Source organism: Schistocerca gregaria, chromosome 6 (genome assembly GCF_023897955.1).
Source record: "Schistocerca gregaria isolate iqSchGreg1 chromosome 6, iqSchGreg1.2, whole genome shotgun sequence".
NCBI lineage: Eukaryota > Metazoa > Arthropoda > Insecta > Orthoptera > Acrididae > Schistocerca > Schistocerca gregaria.
Genome location: NC_064925.1, coordinates 378,092,151 through 378,118,620, shown reverse-complemented (window position 1 = coordinate 378,118,620; position 26,470 = coordinate 378,092,151). Strand labels below are relative to the sequence as shown.

The 26,470-nt window shown below is 43.6% G+C and overlaps 1 protein-coding gene across 4 annotated transcripts in view; it reads right to left on the bottom strand.

Annotated features, from left to right (window-relative positions):
• The window catches only part of LOC126279097 (STE20-related kinase adapter protein alpha), a 41,336-nt gene extending 15,353 nt beyond the window's left edge, over positions 1-25,983 (bottom strand). Inside the window, exons 1-5 of one of the 4 annotated variants that reach the window (XM_049979568.1) lie at positions 25,586-25,983; positions 25,273-25,474; positions 24,916-25,148; positions 6,533-6,704; positions 6,194-6,446 (exon numbers count right to left, since the gene is read on the bottom strand). In XM_049979568.1, coding sequence (XP_049835525.1) covers positions 6,194-6,446; positions 6,533-6,704; positions 24,916-25,148; positions 25,273-25,452 — 838 coding nt within the window. In that variant the 5' untranslated portion in view covers positions 25,453-25,474; positions 25,586-25,983. The remainder of the gene's footprint in view (positions 1-6,193; positions 6,447-6,532; positions 6,705-24,915; positions 25,149-25,272; positions 25,475-25,585) is intronic. The other 3 variants (XM_049979569.1, XM_049979567.1, XM_049979566.1) reach the window with 3 other exon arrangements.
• Positions 25,984-26,470: the final 487 nt, after the last annotated feature.

Genomic DNA, 26,470 nt, shown 5'->3' with positions numbered 1-26,470 from the left:
TGTGATTAAGGTAATTAAACAATTATGTACATGGTACATAGTTTTAGGTTATCTCCATACTATGAACAGCTTTAAAATTTTTGTAACAAACATTGCAAAGGCATACTCCAGTCGGTGCAAAGTTGAGGAACAGAACTCAGTGCACATTGTAGTGCACAGTGTAGAAAGCATGGAAACTCAAGTGAAACACAAGTGAATGTGCAGTCTGTGGGATTCCACTTCATAACTAAGCTGAAATCTTGCATACAGTGCTTCCATATGAAACTGTACAACAGCAATGAGTTGTCTGGAGTTGGCTGTAATATGCAAAAGCTGTAGTGTAGTTCATGTATTTTGTTCACAAATGTTAAATCCATTTGGAATCATGATGGTTACAGAGACATGGCTAATGTTCAAAGCACAACCAGTCTCAGAACCACTGGCTTTGCATAATCAATTTAAAAAGAGTTTGGGAAAACGAGAATTGACTATTTTGGGTGAACAGGAGACAGCTTATAATTTACAACTAACAACCTTGTATGAAAGAATGGGGACATGATGAAAGGCTTAACTGATGTAATTTGCTTCATGTCAACATAAGAGATGATGTTTAGAGGTTGTGATGAATCACACTTTTATCAATAAAGGCAATAACACTGAATTTGTACAGCTTCTCAATGGATATGACCAAAAGATGAATAACCATTTAGAACATTCATGCCTGTTTCATGAGTATAAAATCTAATAAATACATAATGAAAATTGATTCTGTTTCAAATATGTCTATGAATAAAATAAGAACGAGTGAAACAAATTTAGTCTCAATTATTCTGGATAAATCAACTGATGCAAATAACCTCTCAAAGATCTCTTCAGTTTTTCGTTATGTCACATCTGATGGTCAAATTTTTAAAATTCATTAACATCACTGAAGACAGAATAGCCAAGACTATATCATGATGTAATACAACAATTATTTTTTTTAAATTATGGTTTTAGGGCACAAAACTGCTGCAATCATAAGTGCCCATTCTGTGGCTTAGTGAAGGGTAAAAAATCAAATTTTAAATCGGCAGCAATGGAATCGAAACTCTCAAAAGAGCGAAACTAAAAACGAAAGGAAAACAGAGAGAACTACTATTGAAGAGGGGTTGTGTTCCACGAAAAAGAGCTTCAAATAACTGATGTCATCCCACTGACACCGATAAACTCGAGGACACAATCGGTTGAGTGCGTGTCATCTGCTAAAAGGGAATACAGATCAGTCAACAGCTGTAAAAGGGCATGTAGTGGATTCAGATAGGGGCACTGAAGTAAAAGGTGTATCACCGTCTGCGGCTGAGAGCAATGGGAACAAAGTGGGGGAGGATCGTCACTTAAAAGATGTTGACAGCTAAAGAGACAGTGCCCTATTCGGAGTCTAGTTGAAATTACTCCTCCCGCTGATGAGGCCGGGAGGAAGAGGTCCAAGCACAGGGAAGAGGTTTCACGTCCCGTAACTTATTATCAGGAAATGTAGACCAATGTGTGTGTCATCAAAGAGCAACATGACAACATAAAAACCCTCTGTAGATCAGCAAACGGAACCATGCGGACAGTGGGTCTAGAAAGAGAGACTGCAGCCTTTGCCGCCACATCTGCTGTCTCGCTTCCGCAGATACCTACATGCCCTGGGATCCAGAGGAATGCCACAAACACGCCCCTCAAGTGGAGCATGTGGAGGCAGTCCTGAATCTGGAAGACCAGAGTGTGGACGGGATAAAGAGCATGGAGGTTGAGAAGAGAGCTGAAGGAATCCAAACATAGAATATACTGTAGCCGCTGATGGCAACAGTCTTTGACATCCTGGAGAATGGCGTAAAGCTCTGCAGTACAAACTGAACATTGGTTGGGAAGCCAAAATCTAAGAGTTGTCGCCAACAATATAGGCACACTCAAAACTATAGGGGCTGGGGGATACTATCCTTGAGAAGCTGGCATAGGTCACAGAGAGGGCAGGTCCAGGGGCAAAGCCAAGGTGGTACCGTACCCCCATTGGTCAAGAAAGTTTTAGGAAATGGGAAGGAAAGGGAATGTAGCAGTTGACTGAAGTGGCAATAACAAGTAGAAATACTGCAAAATGCAAAAAACAAAGTGTATACATTAGGTGCCCTTTATTTTTCAAATTCTGTATTTCTTCACACATACCCCCTTGCATATCCCTTTGTTCTAAGAATATTTTTAAGACCTATTTTGTTAAAATTGAAGATTAGAATCCCATGTCCCAGTGGCAAAAAGGTTGTGTCATGTAACTACATGCTTGTTTATTACTGCTTATGCACGTGGCAACTGCTGTCATACTGTCCACCTTCAGCTGAGTGTGTGTTTCCATTCAATGACATTGTCAATATTTATATCATGGTGATTAGTTTAAAATGTAATAACAGTTACTTATTTGGTCAGTGAAGTTAAGCAGCAGATCAGTGGACATAAATTGCCATCTAATTGACAGGTTTTGCTGGTCGTCTTTTATAACGTACGTAAACTGAAAATTGACTATCAGTAAAAGTAATAATTTAGTTGCATGTGAATGTGTAATATTTTGGGAGAATGCTAGGTTTCCTAGAAGAGCTCTACTTCATTTTCAAAGAAATTTACAGACCTGCATTTAGATTGACGCAATCTGAAAAAAGTGCTCAGAGAAAGATAAAACTCACAAAAAATGAGTGCAAGTTTTCCACAAATCTACATAATCTCTTTGAATTTTGCCTATACTAGGGGTTTGAACATGATCAAAATCATAGATGATGAACTCTTTATTACACAAAAGAGTCCAATTGTAGAGGTTATCTTGGAGGTAGTAATTGGAAGTTGGCAGCAAAAGAGGTAAGGCCGAGGATTAGAGTTATGAAAGAGAAATCAAGGAAGATGAAGGGTGGTAAAAGCTCAGAGCTTTCCTAAAGTACTACTTATTGGTCTGAAGAAACTGTTGACATGAATGATTCTGATGCTGATTCAGTTTTTACAGAACCCGCCACTAATTCAGCTTCAATTTCTCATAGTGATGCAACGACAGAAGAAAGTAAGGCAAATTCAAAAAGGAGAGACAAGCATGAATGAGGAGACTTATAACACTGGAGACTTTAACACATATTTTGTGGTACAACATTACTATTTTATTGTCGTTTTACATTTTTTTCCATTGTTCCTTTGGTGATTCTACATTTATGGAGATGCTGATTGTCAACACACAGTGAAAATGTAGTGGCATTATAAATGTGTTTAAAAAAACACCAAAAATCTGTCATTTAGGGTAACTGACCAGATAAGAGAACTCCAGGATGACACAAACGGATTAATAACATTAGAAATCACACTTCACCAATAAAAGAAGAGGGACATGTATGGCACAAAACAAATAGTCATTCATTTAGATGCAAAGAAGAATAAATCTCCATAAATACAGAAACACCTAAGGACCAACAGAAAAAAAAAACACAAAATGACAATAAGATAATAACATTATCCCACAAAATGCCATGTGTGTTAAAATCTCTACAAATAAGATGCAGTACCAAAAGCTGTGTAATATAAATTTTGAGAGCCCAGTGTCTATAGTTTTCTGCAGAGAAAGATAAAAGGAACATACAATAACACCAACTGATGTACCGTTATAGAAACTACTTGCATGTTGGCGAAGAAAAGCTTGGGAACCTGCGTTTTACTATATTCGAGAAATTAGTATCTAAATTGTGTTTCTGGCAACATAATATTTATTTATAGGATTTGGATTTATGTAATTCAAATGAATAGTCTAATTTTGTACATTCTTTCAAAGCTCTTACGAATATTATTAAGGCGATTGAATCTAACTCCTCTAATTTTTAAAGGTCCACTGTCATAAAGTACAGATACTGCCATAGTTATAAAGATATTACAAAAGATTTACAATCTGAACCAATAACAAATAGTAATATACGAAAAACACATTGAGTCTCAGTCAGGCAAAGGGATTGGAGTGGGAAGGAAAATTTTTCATTGCGCCTATCTGCAGCCAACACCACCTATGTGGTGGGCACCTATCTATCCACAGGAATCTATCCTTTCCGTACTGCTGTTATTCCAGCCTGGCCTTTTCAGTTTGATATAATATGTAAATATGTAGAGATAAATGAAATGACCATGTGGAAAGAATGGAAGAGTGAGGCCATGAAATTTGTACAACACAGAAAAAGAAATCTTGGAAAGCCCAAGAAGAGATTGCACGAATAAGACTGGCCCACTAACATGACCCAAGTGAAGATGACAATAAATTAATAGTGTATTGTGTAAGGCAGAATTCCGATTCCAGATTATTCTATTTTTTCTTGAAGTCAATAAATCCAGAGATACAATAACCAAAACATGATTGTTTTGGATATTCCACCTTCAGCAGGAGAGAGAGAGGTACACTACAATTATTATTGTTAAGCAATCATAACAATCATTAGTAATGTTTTTCTTCCCTTAACAAATCTAGTCAGATAACACGGCTGTTTGTTAGTAATATTGGAAATACCAGATGGACACTATGTAAAATAACAGAAAGGGAACCATTCACTCTTAAAACAATGAGTCCTGGCTCCTCTTCTCTCTCTCTCTCTCTCACACACACACACACACACACACACACACACACACACACACACACACACACACACACACACACTACCATGGCTGTAACACAGTGTCACTGTGGTAGTGTGTGTGTGTGTGTGTGTGTGTGTGTGTGTGTGTGTGTGTGTGTGTGTGGAAGGGGTGGGGTGCACACAAACAGATGATACATTTGGAAAGGCTATGAACATTACAATTTCTCTCTGGCAACTTACAGTCAACACCGAAGAAAAACCTACTAGTATCATCATAAGTACTAGAAACCAGTGGAACTCTTAGCTGTGAGAGAAAAAAAAAAAGGCAAAACTATATTTTGGAGTCTGAATACCTAATAATTAAATTAACACATGTAAATTAAAATCTTGTAACTAAATAAATACAGGCAGACAGACATTTGCTTTCGTGCCTGATGCACAAAGTAATGCCTCACTGAGTACACTTAAGAGAATTTGTTTTACCGAAAGACTCGAAAATTTTCATAATTTAATTCTTCACTGCTATAGAAAATTACAGATAGAGCAGTGCCTCTCATTCGTCGTTTCACATCTCAATCTGTTATGTGTGATATGAACACATGAAGTGCTGCACTGTACTTTTATTACTTGGGTTTAATAAGAGCTCAGTGTTTATATAAAGCCCTTTATTAAAGTGTGTGACAGGTTATATTAACATCTTTCATATAAGACAATTATAGATCCAAATGGCAGAAGCTTATAATGATTACTAATGATATCCATTAAGACTCGCTTTTTGTTTACTACTGTAAAACGTCTGTGACTGTAGCACTACATTTAAGCTTATTAACTATCACCAAGTAACAGAGAGAGGTGATGGGGAAGAGAAGGGAGAGAATGAGGGAGCATGAGAAAGGGAGGGGAGAGGTACGTGAGTGGGGAGAGTGGGGCGGGAGTGGGGGGAGAGGGGCGGGAGTGGGGGGAGAGGGGCGGGAGTGGGGGGAGAGGGGCGGGAGTGGGGGGAGAGGGGCGGGAGTGGGGGGGAGAGGGGCGGGAGTGGGGGGGAGAGGGGCGGGAGTGGGGGGAGAGGGGCGGGAGTGGGGGGAGAGGGGCGGGAGTGGGGGGAGAGGGGCGGGAGTGGGGGGAGAGGGGCGGGAGTGGGGGGAGAGGGGCGGGAGTGGGGGGAGAGGGGCGGGAGTGGGGGGAGAGGGGCGGGAGTGGGGGGAGAGGGGCGGGAGTGGGGGGAGAGGGGCGGGAGTGGGGGGAGAGGGGCGGGAGTGGGGGGAGAGGGGCGGGAGTGGGGGGAGAGGGGCGGGAGTGGGGGGAGAGGGGCGGGAGTGGGGGGAGAGGGGCGGGAGTGGGGGGAGAGGGGCGGGAGTGGGGGGAGAGGGGCGGGAGAGGGGCGGGAGTGGGGGGAGAGGGGCGGGAGTGGGGGGAGAGGGGCGGGAGTGGGGGGAGAGGGGCGGGAGTGGGGGGAGAGGGGCGGGAGTGGGGGGAGAGGGGCGGGAGTGGGGGGAGAGGGGCGGGAGTGGGGGGAGAGGGGCGGGAGTGGGGGGAGAGGGGCGGGAGTGGGGGGAGAGGGGCGGGAGTGGGGGGGAGAGAGAGAGAGAGAGAGAGAGACTATTTACCTCTAATTTCATCTTCTTCTTCTTCTGTTACTTCATCCTCGCACAACAAACCACAAGGCTGAGGAGAAAACCCATATTCCTTAAAAAACGAAACTGTGGAGATATCCAAAAGCTGTGGAACAGAGCCACGAACTTTTTCCATTAACATCAATGTTGTGGGCATACCAGAGAAGGGTTCCACACCATTAGCCAACTCACAGAGTGTTATGCCAATACTGTAAATATCTGAACTTTCATTGTAACCTTTGAGGTTCTGCAAGAAATGAACATACATTAGGTTGAAAAACACATTTACTTCATAAATTACACCATTAGTGTATGTTTCATATACTTGCATACCTGTTCCAGTACTTCTGGGCTCAGCCAGTTCAAATTTTTCTGCGTACTGTTTGGAAATGAATGCACGGTATTCACTCTTCTTCCATCCCTCACGATGTTGTAAGAATACCTGAGCCCTGATAAACAGGCCCTTCCACTAGATGAAACTAATATGTGACTTGCTCTGATGGCCCTGTAATAGCATTACAAGAAAAAACATTACATCAATGTTCAACTCATTAAATTCTACAAAATGCTACAGCCCATATCAAATCAACCAAAGCTTTGGCCCTCATGGTGCTAGATTCTTTGTTTATTGTATGTGCCCATAGAGTAATACACAAAATTTTGTATCTTTTGATGCATGATTCACATGTTTTTCATGTTTCAATAAATGAAAATTGCTCATTATACTGAAAGTGCCAAGAAATAAAAATGGCCAAACTTAAAAACTATTGATACTAGGAAGCTGAAACTGCTATTTTGAAGAACTTGATATGTAACACAATAATGATGTAACATTTTGTTAATTGTATTAGAAACCTGAAAAAATATATTTTGGAAAATCTCAGCACCCTCCTTTTACATAATGTTATGTTTTTCTTGTGTAAGCTTACAAACAGTGGTTTTATCTTCCAGGAGGTGAAAGAGCAAGTTCTTGATAAATAAAATTAACAAAATTATATCTTGTTCAAATGGTTCAAATGGCTCTGAGCACTATGGGACTTAACTTCTGAGGTCATCAGTCCCCTAGAACTACTTAAACCTAACTAACCTAAGGCATCACATACATCCATGCCCGAGGCAGGATTCGAACCTGCGACCGTAGCGGTCTCGCGGTTCCAGACTGTAGCGCCTAGAACCGCTTGGCCACTCCGGCCAGCATTATATCTTGTAAAAGAATTAACAGATTCTAGTAACATACCAGGAGATAGTACTTTTCTCCACAAGCTAAGACATATTAAGCTAACAAAGACTTGAATTAAATGATTATTAATCTCATAGTATTTCTCTGATAATACATTTACATAACAAATGTTGGAAGTGAAAGAAACTGTATAACACATCATCTTAATTTTCAGAAGAGTTGTCAGCAGTATTTTCTTCACTAAGAGGGATAAATAAAGAAAGCTGCACAATGAAATAACCTAATGACCTTGATGACAAGATGGTAAACAAAGTTATAGCTTGAGCTACGTTACTTGAATTCTCACTTCTGTAAAAGCTTTCCATTGGAATTAAAAGTGATGATTTAAGGTCAATATATTTACTCTTCCAGTGGGGAGGATACAATCAACAACAAGGTGTCAAACTTTGCTTCTGCTGTTTGCAAATAGGCGGCGACAACGGTAAGTAGCGGTTGAAAGAAACAGATCGCAGATGTCAGGCAGTTAGCTTGGACCTCGGTCAACATAACCTCATTCAAACATTAGTCAGTGTGTGCCTGCATCATAAAGTTGTTCTTGATTAAAAATGTCAGTTTATGAGCCTAATTCTTGTCATTTGCGGGAGGTTTTACCGTTTTGTTTCAGTATGAAGAAAACAGTGAATGAGTCTCATCGAATGCTCTCAAGTACGTATGGTAAGGACGCTATTAGTGAAAGAACATGTCGTGAGTGGTTTCAACACTTCACAAATGGTGATGTTAACATTGTAGACCGACATAGTGGTGGAAGAGAGAATGTTTTCGAAGATGCAAAATTGGAGACATTGCTGAGTGAGAACTTGCGTCAAACTCAAGAAGAATTGGCACGATTAGTGGGAGTGACACAGCAAGCTATTTCAAAACTTCTTTAGGCTATAGTCATGATTCAGAAAGTACGAATTTGGGTCCTGTGTGAGCTGAAACCAAGAGATGTTGAACAGTGTTTGTGAACAGTGGCTTAAGAGGAAAAAAACGGAAGGGATTTCTGCATTGCATTGTGACTGGGGACAAAAAATGGGTTCATTACGATAACGTTAAATGCAAAGAATCATGAGGATATCCTGGCCATGGCTCCACGTTGATGGCCAAACCAAATATTCACGCCTCCAAGAACATCCTCTGCACTTGGTGGGACCAGCTCGGCATCATGTACCATGAGGTGTTAAAACCAAGTGAAACAATCACAGGTGTTCGTTATTGAATGCAATTAATGTGTTTGAGCAGAGCACTAGAAGACAAACGGATGCAACATAGTGAGAGGCAAAATAAAGTGATTTTGCAGCACGACAACGCTCGACCCCACCTTGCAAAAGAGATCAAAATGTACTTGGAAATGTTAAAATGGGAAGTCCCACTCCACCCACTCTATTCTCCACACATTGCTCCCTCTATCACCTGTTTATATCAATGGCTCATGGCCTGGCTAACCAACACTTCCGATCTCATGAAGAAGTCACAAATTGAATCAATTCGTGGATCGCTTCAAAACATGAACAATTTTTTCAATGCCTGATTCGTACACTGTCCAAAAGATGGGAGAAAGTAGCGGACAGTGATGGAAATGATGATGAATGATACATGTGTAATCAATTTGTTTCATTAAAGCCGCAAAAATTGGGGGGGAAATGGGGGAACCAAAGTTGGACACCTTGTACAAAGTCCAAGGTTTAGACAAGGAAAAAATTAAGCAGCAGGTCCCTTTGGATGATAACAGGCTGATCGCCCTTTTCCAGAACGCAAGCAGTCTCTCACCAATGATGAGACTCAACACTGTTCATTGCGGCAACTGCAATAAATCAAGCGTCAATGATGGTCAAATCTTCTGAAAAAGTATACAACAATAATAATAATAATAATAATAATAATAATAATAATAATAATAATAATATAAAGACAGTGGAATGAGAGTAAAGATAAGAGCCCCTTGGATGCTTTTTGAATTACTGGAATGGGACAATAACCTTATTTCACTTTTTGGTTATTTCCCTTTCACACGCAATTTTCCCGAGGGCATGCAGCTTTACTGTATGAATAAATGATGATGGGTCCTCTTGGGTAAAATATTATGGAGGTAAAATAGTCCCCCATTCGGATCTCCGGGTGGGGACTACTCAAGAGGACGTCGTTATCAAGAGAAAGAAAACTGGCGTTCTTCGAATCGGAGCGTGGATTGTCAGATCCCTTAATCGGTCAGGTAGGTTAAAAATTTTAAAAGGGAAATGCATAGGTTAAATTTAGATATAGTGGGAATTAGTGTAGTTCGGTGGCAAGAGGAACAATACTGACTTTTGGTCAGGTGAATATGGGGTTATAAATACAAAATCAAATAGGGGTAATGCAGGAGTAGGTTTAATAATGAATAATAAAATAGGAGTGCGGGTAAGTTACTACAAACAGCATAATGAAAGCATTATTGTGGCCAAGATAGACACGAAGCCCACGCCTACTACAGTAGTACAAGTTTATATGCCAACCAGCTCTGCAGATGAAGAAATTGATGAAATGTATGATGGGATAAAAGAAATTATTCAGGTAGTGAAGGGAGATGAAAATTTAATAGTCATGGATCACTGTAATTCGAGTGTAGGAAAAGGGAGAGAAGGAAACGTAGTAGGTGAATATAGATTGGGGCTAAGAAATGAAAGAGGAAGCCGCCTGGTAGAATTTAGCACAGAGCACAATTTAATCATAGCTAACACTTGGTTTAAGAATCATGAAAGAAGGTTGTATACATGGAAGAACCCTGGAGATACTAAAATGTTTCAGATAAGATTATATAATGGTAAGACAGAGATTTAGGAACCAGATTTTAAATTGTAAGACAGACCACAATCTATTGGTTATGAACTGTAGATTGAAACTGAAGAAACTGCAAAAAGGTGGGAATTTAAGGAGATGGGACCTGGATAAACTGAAAGAACCAGAAGTTGTACAGAGTTTCAGGGAGAGCATAAGGGAACAATTGGCAGGAATGGGGGAAAGAAATACAGTAGAAGAAGAATGGGTAGCTTTGAGGAATGAAATAGTGAAGGCAGCAGAGGATCAAGTAGGTCAAAAGATGAGGACTAGTAGAAATTCTTGGGAAACAGAAGAGATACTGAATTTAATTGAAGAAAGGAGAAAATACAAAAGTGCAGTACATGAAGCAGGCAAAAAGGAATACAAATGTCTCAAAAATGAGATCGACAGGAAGTGCAAAATGGCTAAGCAGGGATGGCTAGAGGACAAATGTAAGGATGGAGAGGCTTGTCTCACGAGGGTAAGATAGATACTGCCTGCAGGAAAATTAAAGAGACCTTTGGAGAGAGGAGACCCACTTGCCTGAATATCAAGAGCTTTGGTGTAAATCCAGTTCTAAGCAAAGAAGGGAAAGCAGAAAGGTGGAAGGAGTATATAGAGGGACTATACAAGGGTGATGTTCTTGAGGACAATATTATGGAAATGGAAGAGGATGTAGATGAATATGAAGGTGGCAGGAGTAAAATACAGGGAGCGAAAGGCTATTTACAATTTGTACAGAAACCAGATGGCAGTTATAAGAGTCGAGGGACATGAAGGGGTGTGTGTGTGTGTGTGTGTGTGTGTGTGTGTGTGTGTGTGTGTGTGTTTGAGGTTTACGGGCGCTAAACAGCGTGGTCATCAGCGCCCAAACGCATAGAAACAGGAACACAGGCGGTGAAGGGACGAAGACGGACGCCGAACAAGGAGAACGGCTAAAAGACACAGGCCTGACGCAGTTCCAAATGCGCACATACAGAGGCAAAACAAGAGGAGAAGAAACACACTAAAAAAGGAAAGGAAACACAAAGAAAAGAGAACAGATACCGAAGTGAAACAAGGAGGTAATCGTGACTGGCGGACCTCTTACCTAAAACCTGGGTGAGCCAGTCACCCAGCAGCACATTAAAACCTTCTCCCTAAAATCCGAGGCAACAGATTGGACAGGACACAAAACCGTAAGACCTTAACCACAGTCGCTGCGTCGTCTTGCAAAATAGAGGGCAAATCCGGTGGCAAGGAAACCACCGCCCTCTGGTCAGAGAATAAAAGACAGTCAAGTAAAATGTGGCGGACAGTAATCTGGACGCCACAAGCACTGCAGATTGGGGGGTCCTCCCGCCGGAGTAAAAAACCATGCGTGAAGGGACTGTGTCCAATGCGGAGGCGAGTGAGGAGAACCTCATCCCGCCTGTAGGACTGGTAGGACGTACGCCATGGTCGCGTAGTGGCCTTTACCAGACGCAGCTTATTGTCAGAAACTGCCAACCACTCCTCTTCCCATTGATGCATAACACGAAAACGCAAAAGGGAGGTTACAGCATGAAGGGGGACGGCACATTCAACAACGTGAAGGAGGGAACATGCATCTTTGGCAGCCACATCCGCCAGTTCGTTTCCCCTAATACCCACGTGCCCCGGCACCCAGCAGAAAGAAACCTCCTTCCCCTGCCGTTGCAGGTGGAGTAGGGCATCATGGATGTTCTGGACGACCGTATCCGCTGGGTACAAGTGTTGAATGGTCTGAAGGGCACTCAGGGAGTCAGAACAGATGAGGAACTTAATACTGGGAACACATCTCATCTGCTCCAATGCCCGCAATATTGCAAACAATTCGGCATCGAGGATGGTAAACACCGCAGGAAGCCGTAACTTGACGACTCGATCAGGGAAAACAACAGCACAACCAACAGTGTCCCCCTGTTTAGAGCCATCTGTGAATACAGGTACATGGTCCGGATGCTGGTTTAAAATATCGTAAAATAAGGAGGTAAAAACAAACGCCGGAGTGCAGTTCCTCCGGTTCTCCGACAAGTCTAAAAGGATGCTGGGCCTCTGGAGCAACCAGGGAGGCAGGTGAGTAAAACCTTGTCGTTGGGGGGCCACACGCTCCACACCAAGGGACTCAAGCAAATGCTTGGCACGAATCCCAAATGGTTTTGTTGCCCTGGGACGACTGGAAAAGAGACGTTCCATAGGCGGTCGGGCAATGGTAGGGTACGCAGGGGAGGTAGGACAGGCAAGGAAATGACACACCCGTCGCACCATGAGGAGTTTCCGCCGGATGGCGAGCGGCGGTTCCCCTGCCTCAGCACACAGGCTGGGGATGGGACTGGTACGGAAGGCACCAGTGGCCAGCCTGATACCCTCATGGTGTACTGCGTCAAGGATCTTCAGGTACGAAGGCCTTGCTGACCCATACACGGTGCAAGCATAGTCAAGACGCGATCGTACGAAAGCCCTATAAAACTGCAGCAGACGCGCCCAATCTGCTCCCCAGGACCGATGGCTCAGACACTTCAAAATATTCAGTGCCTTCAGGGCCCGCACCTTGAGGTCTTTAAGGTGAGGCAACCACGACAACTTGGAATCAAAAGTGAGGCCCAGGAACCTCACAGTGTCTCTAAAAGGAAGAACGGTGTCCCTCAGACGCAATTCAGGGGAGGTAAAAAGACGCCGAGAACGATTAAAATGAACACACACAGATTTGTCTGCAGAAAAGGTAAAACCCGTCTTTGCAGTCCATGCCTCTAAGCGCTTTATCGTAAGCTGTAACTGCCGACTAGCACTGACAAGACTGGAGGAAGAACAGAAAACAGCAAAATCGTCCACAAACAAGGAGCATTGGGCAGGACTCCGGATAGTGGACGTGATACTGTTAATAGCAACGGCAAAGAGGGTGACACTTAAAACGCTGCCCTGAGGAACACCATTCTCCTGCACGTACAAATCCGATAGCACATTACCAACCCGATACCGAAAGAGGCGGTGAGAAAGAAAGGACCGAATGAAGATGGGGAGACGGCCACGAAAGCCCCACTCATGGAGTTGATTGAGGATAAGGCGGCGCCAAGTAGTGTCATACGCCTTATTAATGTCAAAGAAGACCCCTAGACAATGCTGGTTACGTAGAAAGGCCTGCTGGATGGCGGCCTCAAGCAGGGTCAAGTTGTCTATAGTGGAACGACATCTCCGAAAGCCACACTGAGAGGGGCTAAGGAGCTGCCTGGTCTCGAGCAGCCAAACCAGACGGCGGTTGACCATGCGTTCCAACGTCTTCCCAACACAGCTCGTCAAGGCAATACTCCGATAACTACTGGGATGCGTTCGGTCCTTCCCTGGTTTGACGAGGGGAATCAAAATTGCCTCCCTCCACGAGTCAGGGTACGTGCCAGATAACCATATCATATTGAAACAGTTCAGGAGAACTTCCTTGGATGGCAGCAACAGGTGCCGCAGCATGCTGTACCGGATTTGATCATGACCAGGCGCAGTATCATGAGCCACAGACAGCGCAGACTCCAGTTCCCACATTGTGAAGGGGCAGTTATAGGGTTCAGAATTTACAGACCGGAAGTCCAAGTGACCCCTTTCGACGGCAGTGCGGTAGCGGCAGAAATCTGGATCACAGTTAATAGTGGCGGTAGATTCCGCAAAATGCATGGCCAGTGTCTGGGCAATGTCTCTCGGCGCCGTGAGGAGACATCCCTGATGAGGCAATGCCGTGACAGGTAGCTGGCTGAGTTTCCCGGAAATCCTCCTGATGGCTTCCCATACTTTCGTAGAACTAGTGGAGCGAGAGATGGAATTCAAGAACGATTGCCATGACCGTCGTTTGCTCTCTTTAATCACTCGCCGCGCTCTGGCCCTTGCCACCCGAAAGGCCGCAAGATTGTCAGCTGAGGGACGGCACTTGAAGCGGCGCAGTGCTGCACGGCGGGCGCGGATGGCTGAGTGGCACTCAGTGGTCCACCAAGGGACAGGACGCCTCTTGGGATGACCGGATGACCGTGGGATTGACAATTCAGCAGCATGAGAGATCACGGCTGCAACATGGTCTACCCATTCGTGGACGCCGGCACGGTGTTCCAAAACAGCCAGTTGGCTGAAAAGTGTCCAGTCAGCTCTGCAAAGGTGCCACCGGGGCGGCACTGGTAATGCCACAGCCTCATCCAGGAGGCGAATCAAGAGGGGGAAGTGGTCACTAGAATGGAGGTCAGCTGCAGCCTCCCACAGAGCAGAATCCGCGAGTGCTGGAGAGCAAAAGGAAAGGTCAATAGCCGATGACGATCCGGAAGCAGTACAGAAATGAGTGGGAGCACCAGAGTTGAGGAGGCACAGTTCTTCAGACATCATGACGCTTCCAAAATGCGACCCCTGGGGCAAGTAGTCGGAGAGCTCCATAAGACATTATGAGCGTTGAAGTCCCCCAGAAGAAGAAATGGGCGAGGGAGTTGGCTAATAAGGTCCGTGAGAGCCTCAGAGTCTATCGCATCCGGAGGTGGTAAATAAACAGAACAGACTGTGAGCCTCCGACCCACAAGAATGTCAACTGCAACTGCTTGCAAGTCGGTGACGAGAGGGAGCTCAGATGAGGGGTGCACGTCACGGACAAAAACCGCAACACCACCCTTTGCCCCGTCAGATCATCTTTTCGATATGCGGTATAGCCGCGTAAAGAAGGAGAATCAGTGGCCCGAAAATGTGTCTCTTGGATACATAAGCACAAGGGGCACTCTCGTATAAGGAGTTGTAATTCGGCCACATGCGTCCTGAAACCATTCAGGTTCCACTGTAATATGGGAGCCAGTGATCAGGGTGGCTCAACTTACACCCTGCCTCTGTGCTTTGGAGGAGAGACCGTACTGGCCGGAGATTTATTCCTGGGGCGAGAAGATCGCCCCCGGTCGACATCAATGTCCATAAGATCCGATGACGACCCACGGGAGATGTCAGACAGTACGATGGCATCATCATCGGACCGACGCTGACTAGTCTCCTCAGGTGGCAGAACCTTCATCTTCTGAGGCTTTGTCTTGGGGGGCTTGGAATGCAGAGCCTTGTCAACAGTTGGAGGTTGACTCGCCTGGGCAGAAGGCGCCATATGGGGGGAGGCTGGAAGTACCTCAATGTCAGCAACCACGGCCTTGTCCGCTGTAGCGGGGAGAGCCGCAGATTGCAAAACAACCGCAGCAGCACAAGTGCACTGGCAAGCGCAGGTTTTAGTGCTAACACTAGCAACCTCCGTTTGTGTAGCAACAGTGGCCAGTTGTACCGGTTTTTTGAGAGCGGAAGCGAAAGATGTAGAAAACACAGGAGGTTGCATGGCCTTAAAGATCTTCTTGGCCTCACCATAGGGGATGCGCTTAGATGTTTTAATCTCCTGTACCTTCCGCTCTTCGAGATAGATGGGGCAGATCCGGCTCCAGACAGGGTGACTCCCAGAGCAATTCACGCACTTCACAGGCGATGAACAATCGGCTCCGTCATGGGCAGGCTGACCACATTTACCACACGTGGCTATCCCATTGCACCCCAACGTAGTATGCCCAAAGCGCTGACATTTTAAACAGCGCATTGGGTTGGGGAAATATGGCCGTACGGGCAAACGTAAGAACCCCGCTTTAACATGCTCCGGGAGTCTCGGGCAACTGAATGTGAGAATAAACGAGTCAGATTTGACGAGGTCCCCATTGACTCGTTTCATAATGTGCTGCACGTCAACAATTCCTTCGTCAGCACACTCAGATTTTAGCACGTCTATGGGGATATCCACCAAGTCCCTACACGTCACAACACCCTTACTATAGTTCAAAGTGGAGTGGAGCTCGGTCTCAACAGCGTACTCTCCTAGACAATTTGCTTTCCGAAGGGCAGCGACTTGACGGGAACTAGAAGTTTCAACTAACAGAGTCCCATTGCGCAGTCGCTTTACAGATTTCAGTGTTCCTGCAATTCCCTCAAGACCCTTGTGGATGTAAAAGGGAGAAACCCTCTCAAAGCTACCCTCCTTCCTTTTAATAATCAAAAACACATTCTGATTATCAGCATGTGCTCCGTTACTACATTCTGTTAAATCTCTAGCAACACCAGGCGCTGGAGGACTTGCAGCGCGTAGCCGCTTTTTCGATTGGGTGTGTTTTCCTACCAGCGGCCCACCCAAGCCACTGGTAGGGGGAAATGTAGAGGTCGAAGGGTCCATTGCGGTCCCACGAGCAGCTAGGGAACTAAAAGTCCGCTCAGACAGAGCCCCGCGTGCCTGAGTAAGCCTTATACAACTGGGGTGCGGCAGGTGCCCCAGAGGTTGCCCGCTTGCGACTGTTCCACCCCAACAGCCATGCATCTTCTAGGTGCGGAGCACACCGAAAGATCGAGGGGTTTTTATAGAGGTTGGCCTTCTTCGCAATCCAGGCGGTCAAGCCAAGATTACCATTCCCCGCAGCACACAACATTTCACCGCCGCGCCGTACGGTGGTCGCTGAAGCATGTTCGGGGGTTACGGTGACAGGACACTGGCGGCGCAGACCAGTCCCCAGCTCAGGACCCCGGGGTCGCCAAGCCCGTACTCAGCAAGTGAATGCTGAGCCCCTGGGGGCTCGAGGGACATGAAAGGGAAGCAGTCATTGGGAAGGGAGTGAGACAAGGTTGTAGCCTATCCCCAATGCTATTCAATCTGTATATTGAGCGAGCAGTAAAGGAAACCAAAGAAAAGTTCGGAGTAGGTATTAAAATCCATGGAGAAGGAATAAAAACTTTGAGGTTTGCCGATGACATTGTAATTCTATGAGAGACAGCAAAGGACACCTACAGGACGAACTCAATATTCTTGGAAGATAATGGCTATTCACAACGGAAGATCCGTAAGATGCTGCAATTCAAACCCCTGAGTGTCCCACCTCAAGAAGCTGAAGAGAAAATGTTCAAGTTCATGGCCATCCAGAAAATTTAACTTTTAAAATAGGTCATATCCTCTCTGAATGTGAAGCGAAGATTATTTTTCTGGGAGCACCAAAGATGGTCATGCTCCCTGGCTCTGTGAAGGACGGCTTGATTCTATGCAAGGCAGGCAAAATGCTTTAGAAATAACACCACTGGTCACAATGGCGTCAAACTACAACAGAATATTATTGGAGATGGCTGGAAGGGGAGTGTGAAAATTGATCAATAAACGGTGTCAGAAAACGTAAATAAAAACACCTGTCAAGCACACGACCCATTGAAGGTGGTATAAACAAGCCAGGTACAATGCTTTCCCTCCTCTTATGTCTGCGAAGTTTGCCATGACTGTCTCAATGCAGGAATGCTCTGTTTGTAAAGCCGTATTACTAGAATGATGACTGTGCACACATCGCTCTGCAGAAGTTCCAGACACTGAACAGTTTGAAAAAAGGTGTTGGACCTATAACAGCCATGGTCTGCAGAAAATGATCCGGAAATCCGAAAAGATGAAATGAAACCACGATGATCAATCCATGCAACAGATTAACTTGTGCGAATCCTCTGAGAATCAATACTAATGAGGATAGGTAGGAAGTCAACATAAAGATTATCAGGCACAATAACAAATACATTCCCACAACAACATTTTTGGTCAAAGTCTTTGTCAGAAAATCAGAGCGCGCACACACACACACACACACACACACACACACACACACACACATTTCATGCACACATGACCTCCGCCTCCGGCCACTTCGTCACCAGTCTCAGAGAATCAGACCCAAACAAACTGGCATCTGCTAGGCTGGCGGCAAGAAGTGGTGGCACCACTGACTGCAATCTGAGTGGAGTGGTAAGAAGGGGAGAAGCGGTAAGGAGGAGGGAGTAGGGAGGCGGGGCATGTACTCAGCTGCACCCAGCCAGCGATGATGCATGGCATCTCAGTAAACAAACAGTTGTCCCCCCCCCCCCCCCTCCGGCATGTTTGAAATTCCCAGAATTCCAGAACTTGTGGCAACCCTGGTAATAATGCATACTGAAAAAAGATCAAGCTATTGAAAAAAGATCAAGCTTCAAGATTTATTTTTTGTATTTGCTTAAGTTCTTTCATAGACAACAAATTTTTAAATAATGATGACAAAGTATAATTAGCCTTCCATTGAAAAAGTGTGAGGTGAGATATTGAAAAATTTCTTCCTTTCCAGCTTTGAAATTTTCTTGCGCACTCAACAAACATGTCATACGCTATGTGATCAAAAGTATCCAGACACCTGGCTGAAAATGACTTGTAAGTTTGTGGCACCCTCCATCAGTAATTCTGGAATTCATTATGGTGTTGGCCCACCCTTAGCCTTGATTACAGCTTCCACTGTCGCAGGCATAAGTCCAGTCAGGTGCTGGAATGTTTCTTGGGGAATGGCAGCCCATTTTTCACAGAGTGCTGCACTAAGGAGAGGTACTGATACTGGCCGGTGAGGCCTGGCACGAAGTCGGCATTCCAAAACATCCCAAGGGTGTTCTATAGGATTCAGGTCAGGGCTCTGTACAGGCCGACCCATTACAGGGATATTATTTTCGTGTAACCACTCCGCCACACAAAACAACAAAGGATGCAAAAAGTCCCCTCCATGAAAAACACTACCACACCATAACACCACCGCCTCCGAATTATACTGTTGGCACTACACACGCTGGCAGATGATGTTCACTGGGCATTCGCCATACCCACACCCTGCCATCGGATCGCCACATTCTGTACCACGATTCGTCACTCCACACAACATTTTTCCACTGTTCAATCGTCCAATGTTTACACTCCTTACACCAAGCGAGGCGTTGTTTGTCACTTACCAGCTCGAAGTATGGCTTATGAGAAGCCGCTCGACCATGAAATCCAAGTTGTCTCACCTCCCATCAAACTGTCGTTACACTTGCAGTGGATCCTGATTCAGTTTGGAATTCCTGTGATGGCCTGGATAGATGTCTGCCTATTACACATTACAACCCTCTTCAATTGTTGGTGGTCTCTGCCAGACGACAAACGACGTCGGCCTGTGCGCTTTTGTGCTGTACGTGTCCCTTCATGTTTCCACTTCACTACCACATCAGAAACTGTGGACCTAGGGATATTTAGGAGAGCGGAAATCTCGCGTGCAGACGTATGACGTAAGTGACACCCAATCACCTGACCATGTTCGAAGTCGGTGAGATCCGCGGAGTGCCCCATTCTGCTCTCTCTCGATGTCTAATGACTACTGAGGGCACTGATAAGGAGTACCTGGCAGTAGGTGGCAGCACAATGCACTCAATATGGAAAACATATGTTTTTGGGGGTGTCCAGATACTTTTGATCACATAGTGTATTTACAGCAGAATCACAGCAAACTGTGAAACCTAATGAGAACACAAACGAAATCACATCAATGTGATCACCATATTGGCTCAGTCCCTTGTGACAGTCAAATGTTTGCTAATGCTGCTTTTGAAATTGACAACAGAAAGCAGCACCTATTAAGGGATAGGTAGCAAGACATCCATACATTGTCCTCATATGCAGTGGGTCCAATTTTCTAGCAATAAATGGGTTGCATGTCAAGAAAATTGCTGCCCGACCTGTGATCAGGCGTGATCTTTTTAACACAAAGTTCTCGCCCAAGCTATGCTCAGTCTTTGTCCACAAAGTGTTAAGAGCTCTCTGACATATGGCATACAATGGGGCAAGTGACACCAACATTGCATGATGTGGTGATTAATGGCTTCACTGTTTAAGACAATGAAATTGATTCTAAAAAAAAAATATGTGCAAATGGCACTGTCAATGTTCACCAAAAAAAAAAAATCCGTTAACGTATCACCTGTACATTAAAAACATGGCCATGGACAGTCATGTGTAACTGCATGTTGTACAGTGATAGTGATGTACATACAGTATATCACTAACAGATACCTAGTGCCCATGTGTAAGTGTTTTGTTGAATGATAGCTAACAAAGCCTCTTGATCATGAACAAACACCACTGGATGATCTGTAGCTAGCTGGGTCCTCAGTGAACCTAAAACACACGGGCTTCATTCCGTTTGTCGGTGGCTATTTATTCAGACAGCCTGCGACACAACCAGGTACCACAGTAACAGCATTTTGTTTTGCTTCCCAACAGAGCAATAACACATTCATGCACTAGTTAGCAAATGCACTGCGAGAGAATGATAAATGATGTGCTGCAGTTCTACAGTTACAGGCTGTTTTTGTTCTGTTGGAACATGCTAACAATGAGCATGTGGTTTGGGCTAGATGTCACTATCCACTCTGTCAACAACTGCTGCATTCAAACTGACTGAGCTAAGCCAGACCTGGCAACAAATGTGTTGTTTCCAGCATACACACTACTTGCACCTAGTCTGTGCATCACACTCTATTTAACTTACGAGTGAACCATATGTTTGCTCTTTTATAGGTTTCCAAGGTTGAAATAACATTTCTGCAAATGGATTCTGCCCTTTAGACAATAACAAAAACATTTAATTATGTTATTCTCAACTGCGATTAAATACCAATGTTTGTCTGAATTGCACTGAAAACTTGCTAGTGATCTACAGGAGTAGGTGGAGTACATTTCCTAAGCAGAACAAAAGTTTGAGCATGTAACGCTCAGTCAATGGGACTATAGTTTTAAGCAAGTAGCAAGAAAAGAGGTATTGTTTTTAGCATCAAAACTAAAACCATTATACACAGGCAGTCACACAGCGACCACCACATATTTTTGACAACCATATCCAATAACCACTCAGATGGCAGCGCTAGCAATTGGGGGGAGGGGGGGGGGCAAAGAACAGTGCAGATGTTGTCATACTGCACAAATGGAGCAATTTACCTGATGTCCAAAAGGGCATGATCACTGGCTTTCATGCCGAGGGTGAAAGCACTTCCGAAATGGCTAAGTTTGTAAACTGTTTGCCATGATTTAAGTACACCATGCTTGGTAAAACGATGCTACCAAAACCAGCACCAAGGCAACTGTGGTGCACCGTGGGCCATAGATGATGGCAGTGAACTATAGCTGTGGAGATGTTGAGCAACTGACCACCCAGATAAACCAAGAGGCTTCCAATAGTGTGTCCTCAGCGACTGTTCAGTGAGCACTGCTGTGTATGGGCCTCTGGCAGGTGGCTGTTTCATGCACCCATGCTGACTGCTGTTCAATGGTGACAAAGGTTGGAATTTCACACCACTACTGCAACTGGATGTCTGAGTGACTTTTCAGATGAATCACATTTTATGCTCCAGTGGCAGATGACTGTTGGTGTCTATGGCATGAAACATGTGAAAGCAAACAGTCAAGATCGGAGAAGGGAGCAGCATGACCTGGGGAATGTTTTCGTGGCAGTCCCTTGGTGAGTGTCATAATATGAAGAATGTTTTCATACCATTCCCTGGTTGATCTCGTCATTCTGAAAGGAACAGCAGATCAACACAAGTACGCATGTATCCTTGGGGACCACATCCACCCATACTTGCAATTTGTTTTTCCTCTGCACAATGGCATCCGTTTGCAGATCAATGCAATGTCTCACACAGCTCACAGCGTAAGTGCATGGTTTGAACCAGGATGAGTTTACCATGCACCCCTAGCTACGAAACTCCCCAGATTTAAACCCAATTGAGAATTGTGGGACCATCTTGATCAGACTGCTCGCACCATGGATTATCAAATGAGATACCTAGTGCAGCGGGCAACGGCACTGGAGTCGGCAAGGCTCCAAACCCCTGTCGGTAACTCCAGAACCTTACTGACACAGTTATTGCACATTTCATAGCAGCTCAGGCTGCAAATGATGGTTATTCAGGCTTCTGACAGTCATCAAATTAATGTGACTGGACAGCGTATATTCTTTGAAAATTATGTGTTTTGTTGTTACACTGCCACAGCTTTAATATTTTTCACAATTTTTTTCAGTGAACACTGTAACGACAGCATTATCTGTAGCATGGTTCAAGGTCTACATTAGGTTCGAATGAGACAGTTTGGCTGTGTGCTTGCAAAGCCTGTAATGATGTGCGAAGAAATTACAGCCAGATAAGAATTCACACAAGAGATTCAGAAAACAGTTGGTGATCAGAGGTTACATTTATCTCTCATTATTCTGCATTGTAATTTGAGCTTTATAACATGAGCCACACACTCCTACAAATGGTGATTGTCCTATATATTTCTGCAAATACAACCACTTCCACTACAATGCACATTCCGTGGAAACCATTTATAAAAGGATTCGACAATTTCTTCAAATCTTTGCTGCTGATATGTCTCTGTGTTCCGCAGTTTTCACACCGCGGCAATTCAAATAAAGTTCGAGCTTTCAATGGCTATCCCCACCATTATCATTAGGATTAAAACCACTGACTGCTGGGAATGGCATGGTTTCCTGCTTACATATCCACGACGAGGCCTCTGGCATCAATCAGAGAGGGCCAAAATGACATGTGTGCCGAAGATAAGTTGGACAGCTCATTGCAGCTTCAGTCTGCTGTGGGTCAGGGAGATGTCAGGTGGCATAAGGAGCTGGTGCCTCGTTTGAGACTGCTGGAGTGACAGTCCTACAATTGTCATGCATCCGTTGTTGCTTTCTTTCGACAGTCAAAGCCAACCCTCCATGCCATAGTAAGTGTGTACTGCTGATCTCTGTTCAAATTGTTGCTGTTCATTCTAATCTCAGCCACTGCTTTTATAACAGAATCCCAGTAAATTGACATGAGCCACAACTCTTGTGTTTTCAAACTGTATTTTGTGTCCACTTTCCAGGCAATGCTTTCCTGCCATACTGTGAGGCAGCAAGTTGAGACGGCTGTGTCAGAGACATGGACTGAGACCAGTGTTATGGCCCGCCCCTAAGCAACAAGATATGCTGAGCTCTGTTGAAGACAACATAACTCTGTGTGCCTGGTCTGTATGCTGTCCCTTGTGAATGTGGCAGGATCTATAAAGGTCAGACAATTCGCACACTTTCAGAGCACTGTACCAAGCACAAGCAACATTAAACAAATGGAGCAAGACAAAACTGCCATAATTGAGCACTGCCTAGTAAACGGACATAAAATACAGTTCGAAAACACAGGAGTCTTGGCTCATATGTCAACATACTGGGATTCTGTTATAAAATAGCCAGCTGAGGTTAGAATGACCAGCAACAATTTTAACAGAGACCAGAGGTGCACACTCAGCAGGGCATGGAGATGGGCTTTGCATGTTGAAAGAAAGAAACAACAAATGCATGATGGTTGTAGGGAGGCAGAAGCGGCAGTTTCAAACATGGCGTCAGTCCCTCGCACCACTTGATCTCTCTCTGTCCTGCAGCAGGCTAGAGCTACAATGAACTGCCCAACTTACCTTCAGCCCAAGTGTCATTTTGACCCCTCTAATTGGTGCCAGAGGCCACAATCATGGCTATATCACTGGGAAACTGCACCAGCTTCAGCAGTCAGTAGTTTTACTCCTGACAGCAATAGTGGAGATAGCCATCGAAAGCTCCAGAATATTGTTTGAATTGATGTGGCTTGAAAAAGACGATTTTACTCAAGCTACAGCACTACTTAAGACACTCACTGAAATGCCTTGTACGATGGTAGAATAACAGGTTATATACCCAAGTCACGCTTAGTCACTTGAAAATAACAAAATGTACTATTACACTTCAAAATTATGAAAATATGCAGTTACAAAGATATCTCAAAAACATACTGATTTCTACTCACAGATTAACAACAGATGAAACTGTTTTTGAGGTGGCCTAGAAACTAGTAAACTCAGGTTTCCTCAAACTAAGCGTGTGTCCTGCTAAGCAAATACACAGTTGTCCAGTATATGACATGTAAGCCTATGCCAATTTGAATTATAATTTGAGGAAAGAATCAAAATTGTGATAAGCTTTACAAAATCACACTTTAGTAATTAGAGATGGAGTTTTGTGGAAAATATGTTGTGTATAAAATTTTCATAAAAGTGATATATGCATTTTAACAGTCATATTCTAGAAAGTGTTGCAATATTAAAGGAATTGCCTTACATGGAGAATACAGTGTAATCAGTTGCTAAGAATTTTGTGTCTTGCATAATATGTTGTAATGGGACGTATGAATACTTAAGAGAAATGTTGGTGGATAAAGGACATGGAGCGACTGTACATAATAATGAAGTATATATAACACAGCACTGCATTCTCATGTGTCATGCTGCACAATTTACCTCCAATAAAGTTGTGTAGGAACAAACCTTAGACCTAGACACTGTGCAATATGCTTTAAGTACAATTGCCCAGATATAATCTTTACTGCTTTCATTTTTAACAACTGGGTAATTACCTTCTTACTGTTTTATGATAAGTTACATTCCTCAATGCACAGTATAACTTTCCATTTTACTAATACAGCCAAATTTATCAAAGAAGTTACAAAATATGTAAAATAAAGTTTGATAGCCACACCGTTATCTTCAGAGGAATCTGGCAGGTAGCACAAATATGCATTCCATTACAACTAATTGTTTATTACCACCATTATTACCAGAGCAAATTTCAAAGGAATGTTAAAAGTTTGGAGTAGGCCCTTTTGCCACTAACATAAGATGATAAGGGAGTAAGAAGATATTTACCTCCCACGGACACAAGAGTGAGGAAGAGAGACATTTCCAATCCCAAAGAACAATATGCGCTAACACATTTAGCATATGACTTTTCTTATCGTTTGACTTAATAACAAAACTCACCTGTGAATAAATCCTTTTTTGTGAATGTATTCGAGACCAAGAAGAACATCTCTGAGGATTAAAGCAATTGCGAGTTCGGGTAAACCACCAACAAAATGATTCTGTATTAAATCTTGGCATGAACCAAAGGCCATCAATGGTGATACCATTAACAATTCAGTGCCCGACACAAACGCTAGGTGATAATACAGCACGTTAGGATGTGACAGCTGTCGTGAAACGCAGAGTTCAGTCTGCAAAACGAAATTTGTATTTATCAACAACTCTATTATGTTTGTCAACAGATTAAGAGTTCTACTTCAAACTTATGCTTAAAGCACAACGTTTGACACAAATTATGCTTTGCTAAATACTCACCTGCAAAAGCTCTAATTCTTCTGCAAAGCCATTTGTATCATAATTGTCTAAATTGATTCTTTTCACAGCAACCACAGTGCTAAGAGGTAAATACCTCATTAGCTCTACTGTTCCACCTTTATTGCAACATTGTCCTATTATGCAGCAGGACTGAAAATTTGTACGTACAGGCTGGAACATTGTTCACCAACGTATGTGCTGGCTAGAAACAGAACAAAAAAGGCGTATTACTACAACAAATAGCTTGCTTGAACACAAGAGTGAATTATAAATATTAATTGGTATGTATCTTTTACTGTTGGCATAAACTCACAGTACATCACAAACAGCTGTGTTTTTCAAATACCATATTAAAATGCTTAAAGCTTGTTAATGATTTCAAATTCTGTCACACACTACGATATATTTTGTAAAAGTTTTAAGCGGTCTCTCGCAATTGAATACTCCGAACTAACTAAAACACTGGATACACCTTGTGCAAAACAAAACTGGTAGAAGCAGTTCATCATCTTGCAAAGCTTTTTCTATATAATTCCATTCATGTTCCACCCTCTTTTTCTCTTTGCCTCCCTCCGCATCCTTCACGATGCTACAACGCCTAAGAATATCTTTCATATCTAAAGATATTTTGTGGCACAAACACATGCAACGATCTGTCTGCGCAGACATCCGCACAAAGTTCCGTGCGCGCAATAAATCGATGCAAATGTTGGGTATCCACACGATACAAGTTTCATTCTACTGCTCGTCTGCGAATTTCAGCAGCAAGCGACTAGGATGTATCAACCTTATATAATTTCCTCAGATATTTGTAATGGAGGAAATTCTGCTAAGGTCTGCGTGACAACATGGACTTGGGGAAAACTGCAAACAAAATGCAAGAAATAGAATCACCGATCTGAATTTTCAGGATAGTGGCAGTTTAAGAACAGGCAGTTTTCACACATTAATTTGCTTCGCGAATTCCAGAGAGAACCCGACTGCTAGCCGCATTATTTGCAGACGGATTTGAAAACATTCAATTATCTTTTGACTTAGTAACCCCTAGTATAATGCGCTAAAGTATTTGTACGTGGAGAGTAATTACTTTACACGATCGGCTGACACTGACGTTAAAATTCCTGGAAACGAGAAGAATCTACAAGGAGATCGAACTGTCTACAGCAATTCTGAAACAAGCATTGAGTGAAATCATACC